We start from the raw sequence: 18,287 nt of genomic DNA on the forward strand, positions 1-18,287 counted from the left end.
CTAGACTCGTACCCACTTCCATCGAACGACATTCTTCGATTCGGTCACATTTGAAATGATTTGCATTGTGTTGAAACCGGAAGTTAGGATGACATTATTTATTCCGAATTTAAATAAAGAATAGCTGACTTTCCCGAAAAACCATTCCACAGAAACTAAGATACCGAAGTGTTTTCCCCAGAAAGAACTATTCTCCAGAAAACCATATCCAGAATGAACCAATGCTCATAAGTTCATTCCACAGTTATAACCATTTCCCAGACATTTTTTTTGAAGTGGGAAATTTTTTTGATGAAAATCAAAACATTTTTTCAGTATGTTGCCCATATTGCTCCCCTCGAAAAGTGCACTGGCAGCAGCATTAGACAATAGCAATATAGGACAAATCGCAAAATTCAGTACAGATGTGTTTTTCTGTGCCATTCAACAGAAACCATAGAAAGCGGTAGCCCCCTTCCTAGGATCTAAAAGATTGAAACAGTGTTATGTAAGTAAGGTTATGTGGCGAAACCAAAACTTTGTACATTACCTAAGTCAATGCATGATGCTGGTACGGATAAGCCGTCGAAAGCGGCGGCTCCTCGCAAAAATATCGTTGCACTAGTTCGACCAACACACCAGCTACACCTTTTATACACGCTTCCAACCACTCATTTACAAATTACTCAGCCCTCAGGCCCACGAGCAATTGGTATATCCCCCGTATACTTGCACATATGTCAGTAGCGCCATAATCGCAAATGCGATAACAGTCCCAACTAATAATATATTCAATTCAAAATGATCGCTAACATTGACGAATAATTGTTGTCGAGTATTATGTCTAACTCTGTGGTAAAAGTACCATTTGGCGTAAGGTATGAAAATACTTTCGAATGTATTTAGTGCAACCTATTTGAGTAAACCGAGCAATCGGGTGGATCGCACATTTGCGTACGAAACATTCCCAATACAAAAGCAAGATAAATGCTCTTAAAACCCACGAAACCATTTGTCAAAATATGCATTCGTTTCGATTTTAATATGGATTTAACCAAAGCTCCAAATACGGAATCAACATATATGTTTGAATAAACCGGGCAGACGAAAAGATCACAAGTTTGCGTGCAAGAGTTACTTGGCGTACAAATTCAAAGAACTGCTCATGTTTGAAAGAAGGATCCAAGTCCTATGTTCGAGTAAACCGGTTATACGAGAGGATAACAGGTTTGCTTGCGAGAGGCCGCCACTCTCGACGGCACATCCTCAGCAGCTTAACACCGCATAAGTTCCTTTAATTAGGTATGCGTAAACCTTTGGCATAACCACAAATAATGACCCAGCAAACCACTAAGCACTAAAGTAAGCAGCATATTGACTATATAAGAGCTGTCCAATGTTTATAAGCTTTATATGGGCTTCACAAATGTTTATAAGCTGTATATCAACTTTGAAAATGTTTATAAGTTGTATACAAGCTTTGCGAATGTTCATAAGCATTACGAACATTAAGCATTAAAATAGACCGTATATGGGTATATGAAGCTATACTTTAGAGCCTAAACACTATGTAGTTGTAAGCCGTAAGCGGTAGCCAGCAATGCCGTTATAACACCGTTAATGGTTGACATTTCTATTAATCAAAAACAATGAAGTCCAAATCAAAACAAATATGAGATGGCGCACTTTGTAAGCACAAAAAAGCTTATCGGCTTAGGAGCAATAAACAAATTAAAGGGAATCAAATCTTTAAGCCATAAAATGATGGGAAACTGCGATGAATAAATTTTAGTTTTGTGTAGGAAAGGAGGTAATTTGAAAAAAAAATCGCAAAACCATGCTTTTGGTCGTCAGTGAGTGAAATCAACTTCTAATCAAAATCGTTCGATTTAATATCATTCATATAACCAAATGCCCAAATGAATCAAACAGCAAGCGCACTGGAACAACTTTATCCCATAGCTTCTAGAAGCTTAAGTTCGATCCTGGATCAAACGCTGTATTGAAAAAAGGTTAAACACATGTGGCTGATAGATCATGAAAGATAGAAAGAAAGAAAAACAACTTCTCTATTTTCATTTTGTTTTTTTCTCAACCAGTGCACAAATTGTTTTGACATTCCTCCATAGGCGCGGTAGAAAAGTGGGAGTAGGCTGTATATCAGCCGAATATTTCGCCAAAAATGGCTTTTGAACAGCACTCATGTACAATATGAAGCCTATAAGCTCAGTTCAGGCATCAAATACAGACTACATACGGGGAACGTGCCCTTTAAGCCAATATATTCTCATTCCTGAAGCTCAGTTACTCTTGTTCTGTACGTGGCTATAGAACCGATAACTTTTCTGGGGAATGGGGCATTCTGGGGAATGACTTTCTGGGGAATGACTTTCTGGGGAATGACTTTCTGGGGAATGTGGCATTCTGGATAATGGTTTTCTAGGGATTGGTACATTCTGGGAAATGTCTTTCTGGGGAATGGTACATTCTGGGGAAGGGAATTCTGGGGAATGGCTTGCTGGGAAATGGCTTTCGGGGGAATGGTATACAACCAATATATGATATTATCATCTTTTTATGTCTCGTGAAAACTTTGTTCTACAGATTTTAGGTAATATTGAAAAACAAATTTTTCAAGCGCTACACTACCTTAAATATTGCAAAAATCATAACACATGAGGTATTAGACAGTCATGTGGTTTAAGAGGAGAAAGGGATGTGCGATAAGGTTTTCAGCTTAAAAAAACATTTTTTTTCAATTTTTTTACATTAATAAAATGGCGAAAATTGTGCCATTTTATGAGTAGAAAGCCCCCTTAATTGAAAAATTATCCCGAAAACTCAACGTAGGAGTTTTTTACGCAGAATCCCTTACCCCCCCCCCCCCCCCCATACTCCATAAACAAAGTTACTTCAATTTGGTTACTTCAAAAATTTGTAAAATTTTGCATAGCTAATTTTACATATCCAAAAAATTGTTACCTTGAACAACCCAACCACAAAAACCACCCTAATTTAACTACTATGACAAAATCGACAAAAAGGCTTGCCAAAGACACTATGAATCTAAAATTTACGCGCAAACAGGTTTGTCTTCTCAAATACGGCTTTGGAGCCATAGCGCAATAATGTGCAGCAAGCATTCAACGAACCTGAATAACTCTCTCGTTATCGACACCATTACTGCAGGTATTCTCCGCACCCGAATTCTCGCTTGAATTGTGATACTCAACTGGCGTTACTTGGAAGAAGTATGCACAGTTGTCGTATTCTACGTTCAGCCGGTCTTCATCCTCGGTATCGATGTCTTCGGGCTCGAAATTTTTTTTAAGCAAATAACTTACGTCCCCTTTGTGTTCCGTGTGCATAGAATCGTCTTCCACCAGAGTACGGTCATTATCACTCAAACTACTGTCCTCACTGTTACTGTCGTAGTGGATAGTTAGTACTACATCTCCATAGCTATTCATCGTTGTTGTCGATTTCGGCAGTGATTTCGGCGTGTAGCGGGGAAGCGATAAACTTTTCCGGACAGCTGCACAACATTAAAAAAAAATTGTTTCATATATTATTTTATATTAAATCAACTCTCGTACTTGTGTCTATATCCGGAACGATGAAGTATAAGCTGATAACGTTTTTCAGTGCATTAGCCACAATTCCATAAAACTCTTTCGCATTGCCGACCAATACTAACACTTTACAATACTGAATGAAGTCCTGTAGAGTGTCTTCGTTGTTCTCCAGTAGCCTTGGCCCCCATTTATATTGATATTCGGCGAGGGTAATGTCGTTTGGGTTCAGCTGTAGTTTACGCCCAATCATTTTCTTGAAATCCATTATCGTTTGGCTCTTGTTTGCACGAATCGAGATAGGCCCCTTTACGTTAAAAAGAAAGTTATTCTCCTCGCGAGTAACTGAGTTTATCATGTAGATCTTGGTCATTATTCCCCCCGGAGTCAAATAAGGTTCAAAAACCTCATAGTCCTCGCGTGTTTCCAGCAATAGTTCACCGGTATTTACTAGGTGCTTCATGATATCCTCAATCTGAAAAAAAAATGGCTTTAAACCGCAGAGCGGCCAACATCAACTAACATTATACCGTGTCATCATCCTTCCCTTCAAAGCTCCTTTCGATTACTTCGGTTTGGTTATTGTAGGCCACCAAACGGCAGCGTTCGATCGGAACAATTCCTTTTACTTTCAACACCCGGTAGGCCTCTTCCAACGTTTCCGCCAGCGTATTGTTGGTTAGCAGGTACATTTTGTAGCTCTTGATAGCTCGTGTTTTGGGATTTTCAAAGTAAACCCTCACTTGCAACGCGTCAGAGTCGACCTTGCTACGGCATGCCTCCGATTCGCGGATTTTGGATACCAATTTCTACAAAGAAATCGTAACATTACTGCGACGAACTGTTTAGTACTGTGTACGATAGTTTACCTTGATGTGATCGGGGAACTGCTCTTCATGAATTGGAGAAAAGTTTTTCGATGCATCAATCTGTCGGTACATCAACATGTAAGCGTTTGTGCTGGAACTGTAAGCGCCGGAGTAGTACGCCTTGGAAGCACTTCCTCCAAATGACTTCTGGATGTCGTCGTGAGAGATCTACAAGTGGAGAAAGATAAAAGTTAAAGCGGACAATGATGAGTGATTAACCCAACTCCCAGGGCCCAATCATTGATCAATAAATCACATAAATTTCATTTCTTATTAGGTATTTATCGAAGCCAAAAAACGTAGATATTTTCTACCACTTTGATAAACTTTGCACCGAAATTTCAATGTATGACAACAGAACACTTTGCAGCTTTTGGTATGATAAAAATGATTCATAGCACTAGCCATAAACGCTTTGAACTCCAGTTATACCAGAAACCAAAGTGGATGACACCACAACTACTTTTTAATGAAAATAGTTTCGACAAACATATGATTAGGGCTCAAAAGCCAACTGTCAAAATTTACTTTGAAAGGAAAGAGAGAAAAAATTTCTCATTCGTCGACAGCTACGCACCGTTCTTGGGTAATAACGGTTTCTCTAGAATTTCTCCTCCAATTGAATTTTGATGTTCAGTTTTTGAGCCCTAATCATATGTTTGTCGAGAAGTCTTCGATCATTGCAAGGGTCAAAATTAGATGACAGTCGTTGCCTAAACACGCACCAACACTTACCGGAGACACAGTTTGGTCATTGAACGAGAACCATTTGCAGGTTTGAAAATCCTTAATGTAGGCATAATAATGACCACCAGAGGCACTGCCAGAATGGATCATAATAGCGAACAGCTCGTACAAATAGGGCCCAGGGGCGTTAAAGTTACTGACCGAAGGAGATTTGCTATCCCCATTCAACTCCATATCGATACCCTCGTCGTCATCCTGAAAACAAAGATGAGATTAAATCTGTAATCAGATGCTGGTCTTTTCCGGTCAATACTTACTTGATCATTCGGTGTTGTTGTCGTCGATGAAACCGAGGTACCGTTCTGGAAACACGAATCATCCTCCAAAGCCGATCCACTATCGATGGTACTGCACTCATCGTACGCTTTCATAAAGTTCTCAGCTGTTTCCATTTGCATTGGGGGAACTATACCGTGACCGTTAGTTGTAACTTTGTCGCTGGCAGTAGCCGGTACCCCATCGATGAAATTGTTAAGGTTCAATGACTGTGGAAACGTAACTCTAGAACCGCAAAAAAGTCAAAGATTGTCGCAAATCTTAAGCAGACGGATACTCACTTATCATTCAGTTTAATGCGATGTAAAGTTTGGTAATCAAAGTCGAACCTTTTGAGATGTAAGGTCAAAATATATGGAAACTTTGTGAATTTTAGTCCTTTATGGGCATCGCACTTTTTGTTGCAAGTTTCACAGAAGTACTGATTATTACCATCCAGTATTTCAGGCTGAACAAAAGCTCTCATAGCATCCTCGATGCTTTCGTAAGCTACAGTACTACCGAACGGTCGCACCGGAAGTGGAATATCTAGAAACTTGTCCTCGCGCTGTTTATCCGTGTTGCACTCCAAGCATTTAACATAATCAATCATTTTGCCCTCGTACAAACGATTGATCAAATCAGCTTGTTTAGTATGTTTGAATTTTTGCTCTAGTGCATCGAACATGACACGACACAGTTCTTGAATATCGTGTTGTTGCCAGCCATCAGCTGAATCCCAGCCGAAACTGCGCGTCAAATCCGTAGTCTCCACGGCTGACTTTGGTGAAGTTTGTAGATTAACGAACAGCTTCTGCAGCTGGTATGGAATTGATTTGGCCTCATCCTTACCATCAAACTCCCATTTGTACAGTGCGTTGCGAAATTCAGGTGTCATGAACAGTGCCTGCAGTAGACTGTTCAGATAACAGGTCATCGCTTGATTCACCAAACCGCGGTAATTGTGTGACAAGGCCTGCGAATGTTCGCCATTGTAACGACGCAGACGAGGCGACCTTGCGTCGTGTGTATCAGCCAGCTGTGGTGAACCATCGAATAGTGGAGCTGGAAGGGACGGCGGTGCAGGTATGTTGTAGTTGGCTAACTCTACGGGGCTCGCAGAAGCGCCAAGGGCTAGATCATCGTCGGAAGACATTTCCGTTTCTACTGTTATATTCTGCGGGAGAAAAAGGAGAAAAGCTCAGTTTGATCAACACATGAGGCCATTGAAGTCGACTTACTGCAGATGAATAATCTTCAACCCTGGGTATTATGATTAGTGTGTTGTTGGATCCAAACGTGATACCTGCATCTGAGAGCGTTCGGTGTTTTTGATTATGCAAAGTAACCTGCAAAAAAGTAATTAAAACACCAGCGTTAGAATATTACCAATTTTTCATTTTAGATGGGTTTCAGCGTTGCATATTATACATTCGAATTGAAAAAAAAACGCCGGCATTTACAACTGTCGCCCGGAATCTAATTTTAGCGCAGTGGGTGTACGAGTAGGGTATGTTTTGATCGCAGCGCTGCAGCTGTTTTCCACCCAAGCGGTTTGACTCATCCGGCCTTTTCTCTAATTTCGAGACACTTCCTGGCAGTAAACAGCGATGAGCGCTTTAGAAAAAAAAATTACATGATGAATGGGACCTTCATTGATTAAAGCTGAGGGGTTTACTGAAGAATATTCAAGATTTTCAAAATAGTACATCGAACTTGTGCATGTCAATCATTGGCCCACATGTTCGCTACTCCGGAACGAAATGAAATGTAAATGTTTAGTAGAAATGTATTTGATGAAACTGGTGTACACAAATCCGTCTATAAGTATAGACGTAAAATGTATAGGTACCAAAAGAAAAGTGCATCCCATGATTTTCTCTCGCAGGTGGCTGAGTTTCTGGAAAAAATCAAACCAGCCGAAAGTTCGCTGTAGTATTTATTGTAAACGTTTGATAACCGCGTTTTTGGTTGTTGTGTTGTAGCTTCTGTAATTGGGGTTTTCGGATGATATCAAAGTTTGACCATTATACTAGTGAATTCCTACTGTAGTTTTGTTCAATAGCTCTGTTAAATATATGGAAAATATCAACTATATACTTCATTTTGCGCCAGATTTTTTTCCTCTAATCGATGTAAAATGCACCACACTATAATCTACAATTCGCAGGATCAAAAACAGAAATGTTCGCTTTGAAATGCTGAATTGCGTAATATTTAGACTGGCGAAAGAAACCAAATCTGACTAGAAAAGAATTTTTTTTTTCGTGGTGCATTCAGCTCTGTTGTTATGATGCATTTTACCTACAAACACAGGAACGTTTTGTCCCACTTGTGACACGGCGATTTTGACAAATATCCAGAAAAACTTTCTTTGTATTTTGATCAAAATTTTGACTAAGTATCTCCGTCGGTACTCGCATAATAGTCCCATATGATAAATCATCATGTCGAGAAAATGCGCCCATAAGATTTTGGTTTTATTTTGTACCCAGAAGAGCTGCATACTATTTACAACTACACTATGCCCTACCACACCCCCAATCAGTTTGATCAGTAAAGTCGAAAGAAAAATTTCACAATACAAATATGAAAGATGAATATTGTCTGCAGCTTTCATCCAAATTGCACATAGGACTGGTATGTGGGTACTTTTCTTATGGTACTGACATTGGTTGGTGTTTTTGTACATTTTTTTTAATAAATCAATAATTTTCAGTGCGTTATTTGATAGTACAATAAAAATGAGACCTAACCCTGAGGTTAACTCAAAACTGATGAAAATGCCATATGGGACTGTTATGCGGGTACCGGCAGAACTCTTCTGTCAAGCGTATTTGCAACCATCGAATGATTTTCGCGTGTTTAGATGTACAATGACGCTCTCGTGTTAGATCAACCATGTTTCATAAACTACAGTACAATAGTTCATTTTAAGTAGCATGTAGATTCATCAGCGCGAGATATTTTTTTTCGAGTTGTCGTACTGCAGTTGTAGAGCTAGGTTCTTGGAAGGGCTCCCCGTCAGAATTACTCACTACAATTGCAGACGAGACGGGAAATGTCACCCACTAAAATACTACTGAAGACATTCAATTCATATTCATTGTACACTGCCCATAAACGCATAACAGTCCCATGTGGATTTTTGTCGAAAATGAGTTATCCGTTGTATTGTATTCTGTATCACCACTGAATCACACTGCACAAATAAGATTACCGGGTTTGTTCAGAAAATATCGAAAAAAAATACCGAAACATGGTTGTCCCATCCATTTGGCTCAAGGGATGGGACAATCTTGAACAGCGTTTTTCTCGGCTTGCTGTTTTGCAACATGGGACTCTTATGCTGTTATGGGCAGTACAGTCCAGATATGTGCGGGAGTCTTCACGATCGCGTGTATCGTCGCGAACGGTTTGAGCGTTTGTACGTTAGCGTGTTCGATCGCGTGTACGTTTGTATGTCTCGGATCTTACGTGTATGTGATTTCGAGCGTATAAATTCTATTTTATAACAGTGTGCCTTTCGCATATTGGCGTGTGTTCTGAGATGATCGCGCGCGAGCCGTGAATCTGATACCTTATTTTTGGTGCACGGTTCAGAAAAAAATGAGTTCTTCCATATCACTAAAGTTCGATGAGAGCTTTATTTTGTTAATTATTTCAATTGAAGAATTCTAGAATGCTGGAAACGAAGATAAACTTCCAGAAGTGACCGATTCATGATCGCGCGAGCAAAGGAGTTTGTAGGTTCACGCTGAGGACCGCAATTGAAAATAAGTGCTGCGACGTTCACCCTATCACCTGGATGTTATGTTTACGAGATCGCGGGAGTACTACCCATGATCGCATATTTGTCCCGTTTTCTATGGGATATCCTATCTTTATGGGACTGGTATGCGATCATGGGCCGTGTGGGTTGCGTGTATGATCGCGAAAGGCTCAAGCATTTATATGTTAACGTGTCTGTCGCGTGTGTGACCTCGCATGTAAAAAATCGATTTTGGGAATTGTAATTTTCACTCACTCACGCGGGAAGCAGGTTATCCGATGTCCAACTTTTCCGGGATAGGATGAGTCGCAAAATTCTCCGTCTCCGCAAACAGCGTGGGAATATTTTTTCTGATAAATTTTTTCAGATTTTTTTCTTCTCACCGGAGAAGGTAATAACATTTTACTTTCGTGGAAAATAATAAAGGTACTAAAATATGTCAAAGCAAACCGACAGAGAAGTACGTTAGACTTGTTTTGTGGTGTTTTGGAATAGCGCAAACAAGCGCAGCGCAAAAAGGATACCGTGATAAACTCATTCGTTCATTATCCGGCAGTTTTAATTGTCCGAAGAAATAATGCGTTGTATTTATCCGGAGAAGTTGTATGAGTGTCACTAACTTTTCGTGTGGCGCTAGGTCGAGACACAAGTGTTCTGTTGCTAGTCCGTGCAGTACATAGCGACAAAGAATAGTGCTAATCCGCGTTCAAGTTTATCTTGCGCACTCTCCGCCTCGTCGAGGTTTCAATATTTTTCCCCTGCTTTTGTGTTTCTGTTTCTGAGTACCGTTAGCCGCCCGCAGAGTACTTCTAGAAGGCCGTCGGGATACCGTTATACACACAGTTAAGTACAGTTATTTTTCGTTTTCCCTTATTGGTTCTCATACTAACGTGCACTGGGTAATAGGCCCGTGCACAAATGACTTCCTCTGACGGTGGCGGTCATCTCAAGGTGAGATAGATGTCGAAACAAAATCGGCTCCCCGGTTCAAAGTATATCCAAGCTCGGCCACCGGACCCTTCGTGATCTTCTTCCGGACCAAACACAAAAAGTGTTTGAATCTGTTGCAGATTTCTCGGGTTCTGACCTATCGGTATTCGGTCGTTACAGAAATATCGAACATTAGCCCTGATAAGCTTCGGGTGGTTGTAAACAATTTAAATCAGGCAAATGATATTGCTGGCAGCGGGTCTTTTACAGAGGAGTACAGAGTGGATATTCCAGCTAAGAGGTGGGGTCGTTTCCGAATCGAGTCTCAGTTGCGAAGACCTGCTGAAACATGGGGCTGGCTGTTTCAAAGACCCCATGCTTAAGCCAGTGAAGATACTGGAGTGCAAACAATTGCATCCAGCATCAGTCGCTGCTGACGGGAAGAAAACATAACTTCAATATGACCATTTTGAATACGGGTGAAATGATACGGATTCCGGCCCCACCAGCGCGTCCGAGCGCCTTGGACCTGTCCCTCTGTTGGACATCGCTGCGGTTAGATTGCATTTGAAAGGTAGTCTCTGATCCCCACGGCAGCGACAATCCGCCAATCGTAATTAATATTGCTAACGGTTCAGGGCCACGGAATAAATCAATATTTCGTATGACCTCACACGAAATATTGATTGGAAGAACTATGCGTCCGCGATATCCAACACAATAGAGTCTATTCAAGAGCTTCCTCCGGAGGAAGAAAACGGGTTCCTAGTTGGCATAATTCTCGATAGCACGATTCAAGCTCAGACTAAACGCGTACCAGACGCGAACTCTCGAGGGCATCCTTCCAACCCATGGTGGGACAAAGAATGCTCAGACGTCTAAGCGGAGAAGGCCGCTACATATAAGGTATTCCAGGACAACGAGCTATCGACAGTACGCGATGGCAGAAACACGCATGAATGGTTTGATGAAAGTCAAAAAACGTAGCTACTGGCGCCGGTTCGTTCATGGGCTAACGAGAGAAACATGGATGAGCACTCTTTGGGGCACGGCCCGGCGTATGCGAAACAGAAACGAGAGCGTGGAATATTCAAATCGTCGGATATTCGATGTCGCCAAAAAGATTTGTCCGGATTCCGCAACGGCACAGAAGATCTACTGCGCCGCGTCCCCTCAAGATAACGCGAACGAAACACCGTTTTCGATAGTGGAGTTCTCACTTGCTCTCTTATCATGTAACAATGAAGCCCCAGAGCCAGACAGAATCAAATTTAACTTGTTGAAGAATCTGCCAAGAGCCGCTTGTTGAATTTATTTAATAAGTTTCTTTATATTTATTATCCCTCATGACTGTAGGCAAGTGAAGATCATCGCCATCCAAAAAACCAGGAAAACCAGCCTCCGACCACAGCTCGTATCGACCGATTGCCAGTCTGTCCTATATCCGAAAGTTGTTCGAGAAAATGATCTTGTTTCGCCTCGACAATTGGGTTGAAGCAAATGGTTTACTGTCAGAAACACAATTTGGTTTCCGCAAAGGAAACAGGACGAACGGTTGTCTTGCGTTGTTCTCAACAGAAATTCAAATGGCTTATGCTAGCAAACAAGCGGATGGTATAAGTTTTCCTAGATATAAAGGGGGCTTTTGATTCAGTTTCTATCAAAATTCTTTCTGAGAAACTGCACCAGCATGGTCTTTCACTGACTCTAAACAACTGTTTGCTAAACTTGCTGTCTGAAAAACACATGCGTTTTACGCATGGTGATTTGTCGATATCACGAATGAACTACATGGGTCTTCCCTAGGACTCATGTCTAATCCCCCTTCTCTACAACTTTTACGTGAATAACATTGATGGATGTCTTGGAAAATTTGTCTGCTTGGGCCCTCCAGCTGGGTATATCGAATTCTCCTCGGAGAAAACTGAGCTAGTCGTATTTTCAATGAAGCTTGAACCAGAGCAACTACAGCTTCAATTAGTGGGTCAAACTATTGCTCAGGTTTTAGCTTTCAAATATCTCGGGGTCTGGTTCGACTCTAAAGGAACCTGGGGATGTCACAATAGGTATCTGAAACAGAAGTACCAAAAAAGGATCAACTTTCTCCGTACAATAAACGGAACATGATGCCCACCCAGGAGACCTGATCAGGCTGCACTGAACAACGATATTGTCGGTGATGGAGTACGGGAGTCTCCTTTTCCTCTCCGCTGCGAACATACATTTCATCAAACTAGAGCGAAACCAATATTGTTGCTTGCATATTACTTTGGGTTGCATGCACTCGACCAGAGCCTAAAATTCTCATACATATTCAATGAACGACGAAATTCAGAGAATTCATCTTCGTCCTTTCCTTGTCTCTTTCGTCGCTAACTGCACGAAAAAATAAAACAATAAAGGCGATGTCCCCTCCTCTCTCGATTCTACGAAAACGAGTAGCAGCAGCAGCAACTTTCGTTTTCCTATGACAATCCGAAATTTCAATTTCGTTTTGATGCATGCTCAGGAATTTGCGATTATCATTCATTAAATGAAATTAATGCAATGTGCATCTAATAATGCAACTAGAACATAGTTAAAATGAGAAATATGCACACCGATCAGGCTTCCGTTTTACAATACCATCATTAGCTCGCAAATCTAAAGAATCGAGCATCGACAAATAAATATCATTGCTAGTGTATTTTCGTTTCCCCAGCAGTAAGGTCAATATCGAAGTTACCAACATTATTCTGAATCTCAAAGCGAAAACGAGCGAGCGGAGAGAATAATGAAAACGCTCTGCTACATGCTTGCTTTGTCCTAGCCTGTTGTCTCATTGTCGATTTCGCAAAGTGCTAGTGGTATGGAAAGAAGCTTCATTCTTTCGTCAGTTTCGCCTGATTTTGGCAAATGAAAAAAAAAAAACATTTTCCGACTCTGAACTCGACACCTACGATGAGAATTAAAGTGCTGGTTGGCGTCCTTCCACTGAAAATCGCTTTTGGGACCTCTCATATCGATTGCTCATCCGATGCGATATCTTGAACCCATGGGTCGGGATTTCATTGGTTTGACGTCTCGGCTCATGTCCAATCACTACACACTGGACACTCATCTCCGACGTATTGGGCTTGCATATAGCGGTATCTGCGCCTGTGGCAACGGGCATCACGATATTGAACACATTGTCTGAGCATGCACCGAGTACTGTTCTGCCAGATCTCAACTATTTGATTCCCTTCGGGCCCGAGGAAGATCACCCAGTGTCCCGGTTCGAGATGTACTGGCAATCTGCTCTATATGTCCCTCGTATACACCTTCCTAAAAACCATCAATATTCAGATTTAATTGCCCCTATTATTTTCTTATCATTCGCAGAAGTGCCCGCTTCCGCCTATCGTGTTTTTTTGCGATCAAGAAGGTATGGACCTACACTGCTAGGACCAAAGAAAGAGGCTCCCGGGCGTGACCGTCTCATGTTCGCGTGGGAACGGGCGTTGGTATAACACTTGACGGCATTAATTAATTCGTTAATGTTAACATATTGTCTTGTACACCAAGGCCTTTCTATGCACGCTAAAGCGCGGGTGCAGATGATTGCGATTACATGATCGCATGCGTGCCCAGCTTTGTATTATCGCGAAGGATATGAGCGGTTCAAAGTGATTGTGGTTAAGTTTTATTTTTTGTGTTTCGAATTCATCTCGTCAGTAACTAGCACCATATGGGTGTCTAGTTAGACGATGTATCTAAACTAGTACCCAAATTAGCACTAGTTAGACACAAAAAATTCCAAACAGTTCACACGGCACATGTGAACGTTCAAAGAAACTGACTTGTCCCGAGTGATGTCCCGGTAAGTAAGCACAGAGGCTCAGGTTTGCTGACGAGAAAGCGAAAACGAACTCTTGTCTTTTGGCTCGAGAGCCAAACGCCTTGCATTATGCAATATTAATTCCCATAAGGAAAAATTGGATTAAACCACTTTGCGCGTTAAGGGCATAAAACCTAACTTAAATTAAGTTTTATATTTTTGTGTTTCGAATTCATCTCGTCAGTAACTAGCACCATCTGGGTGTCTAGTTAGACGATGTATCTAAACTAGTACCCAAATTAGCACTAGTTAGACACAAAAAATTCCAAACAGTTCACACTACACATATGAACGTTCAAAGCAACTGACTGATTGTAGTTTTTTTTAAACAGTCCGCAAAGTTGGGTTCAACTACATTATACTTGAAAATTAGTGTTATTTTCGGAAATGAATATCTTGTTTCGCACCTTTTTGCCAGCGGGTTTGAAAAAATGACAACAATAATTCATTTGAAAATTAAATTTCAGATATAGTGCACTTTATATTCGTAAATGTTGAGTTTTTGAAGCACCCTAAATGTCAGATTAAATTTAGAAAGAAAAATGAATTCAGCGTCACAAAATTAACCTAAGGTGAAGTTTTCGTCAAATTCGGATAACTTTTGAAGTTTTGTCCAACTTTTGTATGGAGGGTGATGTTTGTGCGTCGACTTAATCGCCAGAACGTTTACATAATTGCCGTATCGTGGGCGTAGATTTACATGAATGATGGCATTTGCGACCGGTTTTGTATTATCACAAAAGACTCGAGCGTTTGTATGTATGTATGTATTGCATTTTCTTCACAGATTCTTGTGTTATCCTGAATGCCGCCGTAAAAGATTCAACAAAAGATGAAACAACACATTAATTAGGTATTCATACAGTAAAGGCAAGATTGGCTTACGACTCGTATACTACAGTATATTAGAGAGAACCATTAAATGTTTTGACAATCATGCGCAGAACGGCAAAAAACAATTGAAATAAACGGAGAGAAAGCCAAAACATAAAGCATATGAAAAAAGAACATTAGTATTCACCTCACAACCTCCACATATATAGTACACCAACACCTCATATATAGTAGAAACACAAACTAATGGCTGAACTTTGGTTTAGGCAGGTGATAACAGGAAAAAGTATGCAAAATTAAAAAAAGGCTCAACAAACCCCCAGTCTCCTTGATGCACATTTTGTTAGAGGTCAATGGGAAATGCTACAATTATATTCCATAGAATATGAATGGCTATCTTCCTCGTTGACATTTTTAACGGAGATTCAGATGTAAACTAGTATCAATTGTAGATAATTGTTGCACTAAATTAATATAAACTGATACATGAAATATTGCTTGAAGATGTTTGAAATACCGTCAATCCAATTAGCCAATGGAAGGATGAAGTTTGAAAAAGTTATATTGTATCTTTAAGGTTCAAGTTACCTTTTTTGAGCATGTATTAGTTTTGAACGCTGGGTAGTATGGGTAGGAAAAATTGTGTTCAGCTTTGCCACCGGATTATACATTTAAACCTTTTCAAAACTCTAAAAAAGAAAATCAGCCGATTTATCAGATCACAACGATTCAAATCATACAAAATAGCTGCTGGAAAAACTATCGGTTTCGCTAAATGGTGCTTTTGAAAAAGTGGCTGTGATTTTTTGTCACACTACCACACCGTACTGGGGCATGCAACACAACAGCGCAATGAAAAAACCACAGCCACATTTTCAAAAGCACCATTCAGCTAAGCCGATGGCTTTTCCGGCAGGTATTTTGCATGAATTGAATCGTGATGATCTAATAAATCGACTGATATTCTTCTTTTAGAGTTTTGAAAAGATTTAAATGGATAATCTGGTGGCAAAGCTGAGCACAATTTTTCTTACGCACACTACCAAGCCTTGAGGTAACTTGAGCCTTAAACTATACTAAATGCGTAACATTTTCTTCTAATAACATTTTATTCTATACCACACATACGTTGAGATACTTCCGATTATATATAAACTGTTTAATACGTTTTTTTTTTAAATTTTCACCATAATCGCGTTAAATTTATCCAGCGTAGGTAATACACTCAATATGTAGGGTGATGAGCCCATTTTCGCCATGTTTCTATTATCACTCTACCCATTTGAAGCCGTTGGTTAGAGCAGTGTCTGCCATCTTTGTTCAACGCATTGAGTCAAATGTTAGCGCAACAATAGGGGCACTCGATTCGAATTTTCGGTGCGCTCAAACAGTCTCCTGTTTCACTGTTTTCAGCGTATTTGTATTATAATATGGGTTATTAGCTACGAAGCAAAGCTGTTGATGTCATTTTTTACGCATTCCATTGATTGTAGGCCGAGAAATTAATGAATTAGTGAGGCACCTTGCTTAGTATGGTGAAAATAGGCACATTACCCTATTGCTTTCCATGCTAATTGATGAGCGTATCTTGAAAACCGTCAAACTAAATGAATAATTCCATAGTAATTCTTCAAAAGGGCTAATGAGACTTTTGTAAACAAACTTATTTCGCTCATTATTCCGCTACCGAGTTGAATTTCATGAAAAATACACATGAATCAACATCTTTATCCTTGGTAGAATCAATTTCAAATATTTTCTGTGTTGAAATGATAACAAATTAGGAGAAATCAGCAAAACAAAAGTTTGTTTACAAATCTGATTAGCCCTATTCAAATGTTGATATGGAATTAACCTAAAAATTAACTATGGGTCATTCCGCGCGAAGTGATCAAAAAAAGATGCAAACTTGAAATCGACCTTCACGGATTTGAACCAAATTTGGAGGAATTGTTCATTGTTCAATATATAAAACCCAAATTTTTGTGCCAATTGAACAACCCCTCGGGCCACGTAAGCACCCCCCGTTTGGACAAATTGACAATATCGTTGATTTTCTTTTGAACGTATCTCCAGTTCTACTTACTCTAGAATCAAACCGCAAGATGGATTTTGAAGAAAATTGTTCAAGGAGTCCAGCAAAAATATTAATTTTTGGCAGCAGTGCTGCCAACTATGCGATTTTTCTGTTAAATATTCAAAATTCTAATGCCATCGTGTTCCCCAGGTATTTTTACATAGAAAACACTTATAATCTCAATACAATTTGAGCGCATCCTGAGATACATCGTTTTGAAGGGAAAAACTCGCATTTTCTCATATAAAATTCCATTTTTATTGGTCAAAATTGAGAAAATCTTCAATCGGTCATAAAAATCGACCCTCATCTGCTAGAAGCAAACCAAAAGCGTAGTATTTCACCATTTCTCGTCTACTTCACGATAAATTATGTGATGTGATAACATTCAAGAATAACCTAAGTAGGTTTTAAATCTTAGCGTATAAGCCCAAACTTTAAGTTTACGTTAGATTGCCATTTTTTCTAATTACAAAAAATGTTGAAAATATATGGGAAAAATGCATCTTGTTTTCTTGAACGTGCGCTGCATTCGTCTCGAAAATCTCTGGTCACTTCTGGTCAAATTGCGATTGAAATTTTTTTTCATGAGTTGATTTAACCGAAGATTGGATTATTAAAGGGCATAAAGGATAAAAAAATGGTCATCTTCAACTTGACGCCTTTTTTCTCTTCGTGCATTAAAAAACTACAAGGGGCAGACCTATGGGGTTGCACGAGCTGTAGACGTAGGACGATACTACTTAATGTAAAATATTTATTTTCTTAGTAAATTTACAGTAATAATAAATAAAACATATTTCTTACGTATGGTTTAATCACAACCAATCAACATCGAATGTTACATATTGAACCAAATCTTCTTGGTTATCAGGTCATTTCATTTATAGTAGGTGATCGAATCCGATGTAACTTATTTAAGAAGATCTGAAGAAAGAAGACAGAAAACTGTGAGCGAACTAATATCTGGAGCTAAATCTTTATAGCATAAGATTAGCTTGTAAAAACTTTTCGATTGTGTGTGGTAAAAAACCCGGACCAGTGAAGAAAAATCAAATTTTAGACAATATAATCACATTTCATGTATAGACCAAGCATTCTAGTTATATTTTGCCATTATTGTAACTTTCCTAAAGTACGCATACAAATATAGCGAATGCAGTGGTCTTTATTATATATCGAAACTATAAATATACAAGAATCGAAAACAATTTTTTATATGGACAAGATGCGTTTTTGCAACGGTTGTTCAAGCGGCAGTGTATTCATTCATAAATAGGCTTTGTGGTATGTACCTATTAGTAGAATCAAAATACTATAGGCTGAGTGGAAATGAATCACGTGATGGGGAAATGAATCAATAAATTCGATCATGAACCGACCAAAGGGCCGA

General features: G+C 39.6%; 1 protein-coding gene across 3 annotated transcripts in view; it reads right to left on the reverse strand.

Annotated features, from left to right (window-relative positions):
• Positions 1 to 18,287, reverse strand: part of LOC131694204 (ubiquitin carboxyl-terminal hydrolase 47) — a 74,979-nt gene that overhangs the window by 13,452 nt on the left and 43,240 nt on the right. For all 3 annotated transcript variants that reach the window (XM_058982701.1, XM_058982700.1, XM_058982702.1), the window contains 8 exons: positions 6,664 to 6,771; positions 5,725 to 6,599; positions 5,425 to 5,668; positions 5,156 to 5,362; positions 4,421 to 4,588; positions 4,082 to 4,360; positions 3,576 to 4,026; positions 3,132 to 3,514 (listed from right to left, as the gene is read on the reverse strand). In XM_058982701.1, coding sequence (XP_058838684.1) covers positions 3,132 to 3,514; positions 3,576 to 4,026; positions 4,082 to 4,360; positions 4,421 to 4,588; positions 5,156 to 5,362; positions 5,425 to 5,668; positions 5,725 to 6,599; positions 6,664 to 6,771 — 2,715 coding nt within the window. The remainder of the gene's footprint in view (positions 1 to 3,131; positions 3,515 to 3,575; positions 4,027 to 4,081; positions 4,361 to 4,420; positions 4,589 to 5,155; positions 5,363 to 5,424; positions 5,669 to 5,724; positions 6,600 to 6,663; positions 6,772 to 18,287) is intronic.

Source organism: Topomyia yanbarensis, chromosome 3, assembly GCF_030247195.1.
Source record: "Topomyia yanbarensis strain Yona2022 chromosome 3, ASM3024719v1, whole genome shotgun sequence".
Classification (NCBI taxonomy): Eukaryota; Metazoa; Arthropoda; class Insecta; order Diptera; family Culicidae; genus Topomyia; species Topomyia yanbarensis.